This window comes from Myotis davidii, unplaced genomic scaffold (genome assembly GCF_000327345.1).
Source record: "Myotis davidii unplaced genomic scaffold, ASM32734v1 scaffold594, whole genome shotgun sequence".
NCBI classification, from domain to species: domain Eukaryota; kingdom Metazoa; phylum Chordata; class Mammalia; order Chiroptera; family Vespertilionidae; genus Myotis; species Myotis davidii.
The window spans coordinates 6,389-6,953 of NW_006285787.1; the positions used below are offsets into that span (position 1 = coordinate 6,389).

The window sequence follows — 565 nt, forward strand, 5'->3', positions numbered from 1 at the left end:
AAATATGCATGTAATCCTAAAGAAAGAAAAAGTAAAATAGATCCAGAAATGTAATTAAAGTAGTAATAAGAGTTTTGAAAATCATAATGTCATGTGGGAACCAGCTGACTCCTCTAAGTAGAAGTCCAGTGTACATGTAATGAAGATTATTTGGTTGTGTGAGATGTTAATATTATGATTGTTTTCATGGATTGAAGACTTTCTTTATTGAACACCAACACTTGGCTATACATTTTTTTTTTCATTTTCTTCCTTTTAGATAACATGAACATTGACCTTGGTGTTTGAGACAATGGATGGAATGAATCACTCCACAGTATCAGAGTTTGTGTTCCTTGGACTCACCAATTCATGGAAGATTCAGCTTCCCCTTTTTGTCTTCTCCTGTTTGTTCTACTTGGGTGGCATGATGGGAAACCTTGTCATTGTGTTCACTATAACCTTCGATGCTCATCTACACTCCTCTATGTATTTCCTCCTGGCTAACCTCTCAGTCATTGATATGTTTTTTTGCTCAATCACAGCCCCTAAAATGATTTATGACATTTTCAAGAAGCACAAAGCC

The 565-nt window shown here is 35.4% G+C and overlaps 1 protein-coding gene across 1 annotated transcript in view; it reads left to right on the forward strand.

Moving 5' to 3' along the window:
• The first annotated feature begins 269 nt into the window (after window positions 1–269).
• The window catches only part of LOC102766404 (olfactory receptor 4F15), a 1,194-nt gene continuing 898 nt past the window's right edge, over window positions 270–565 (forward strand). Inside the window, exon 1 of the mRNA XM_006756742.2 lies at window positions 270–562. Coding sequence (XP_006756805.1) covers window positions 293–562 — 270 coding nt within the window. The 5' untranslated portion in view covers window positions 270–292. The remainder of the gene's footprint in view (window positions 563–565) is intronic.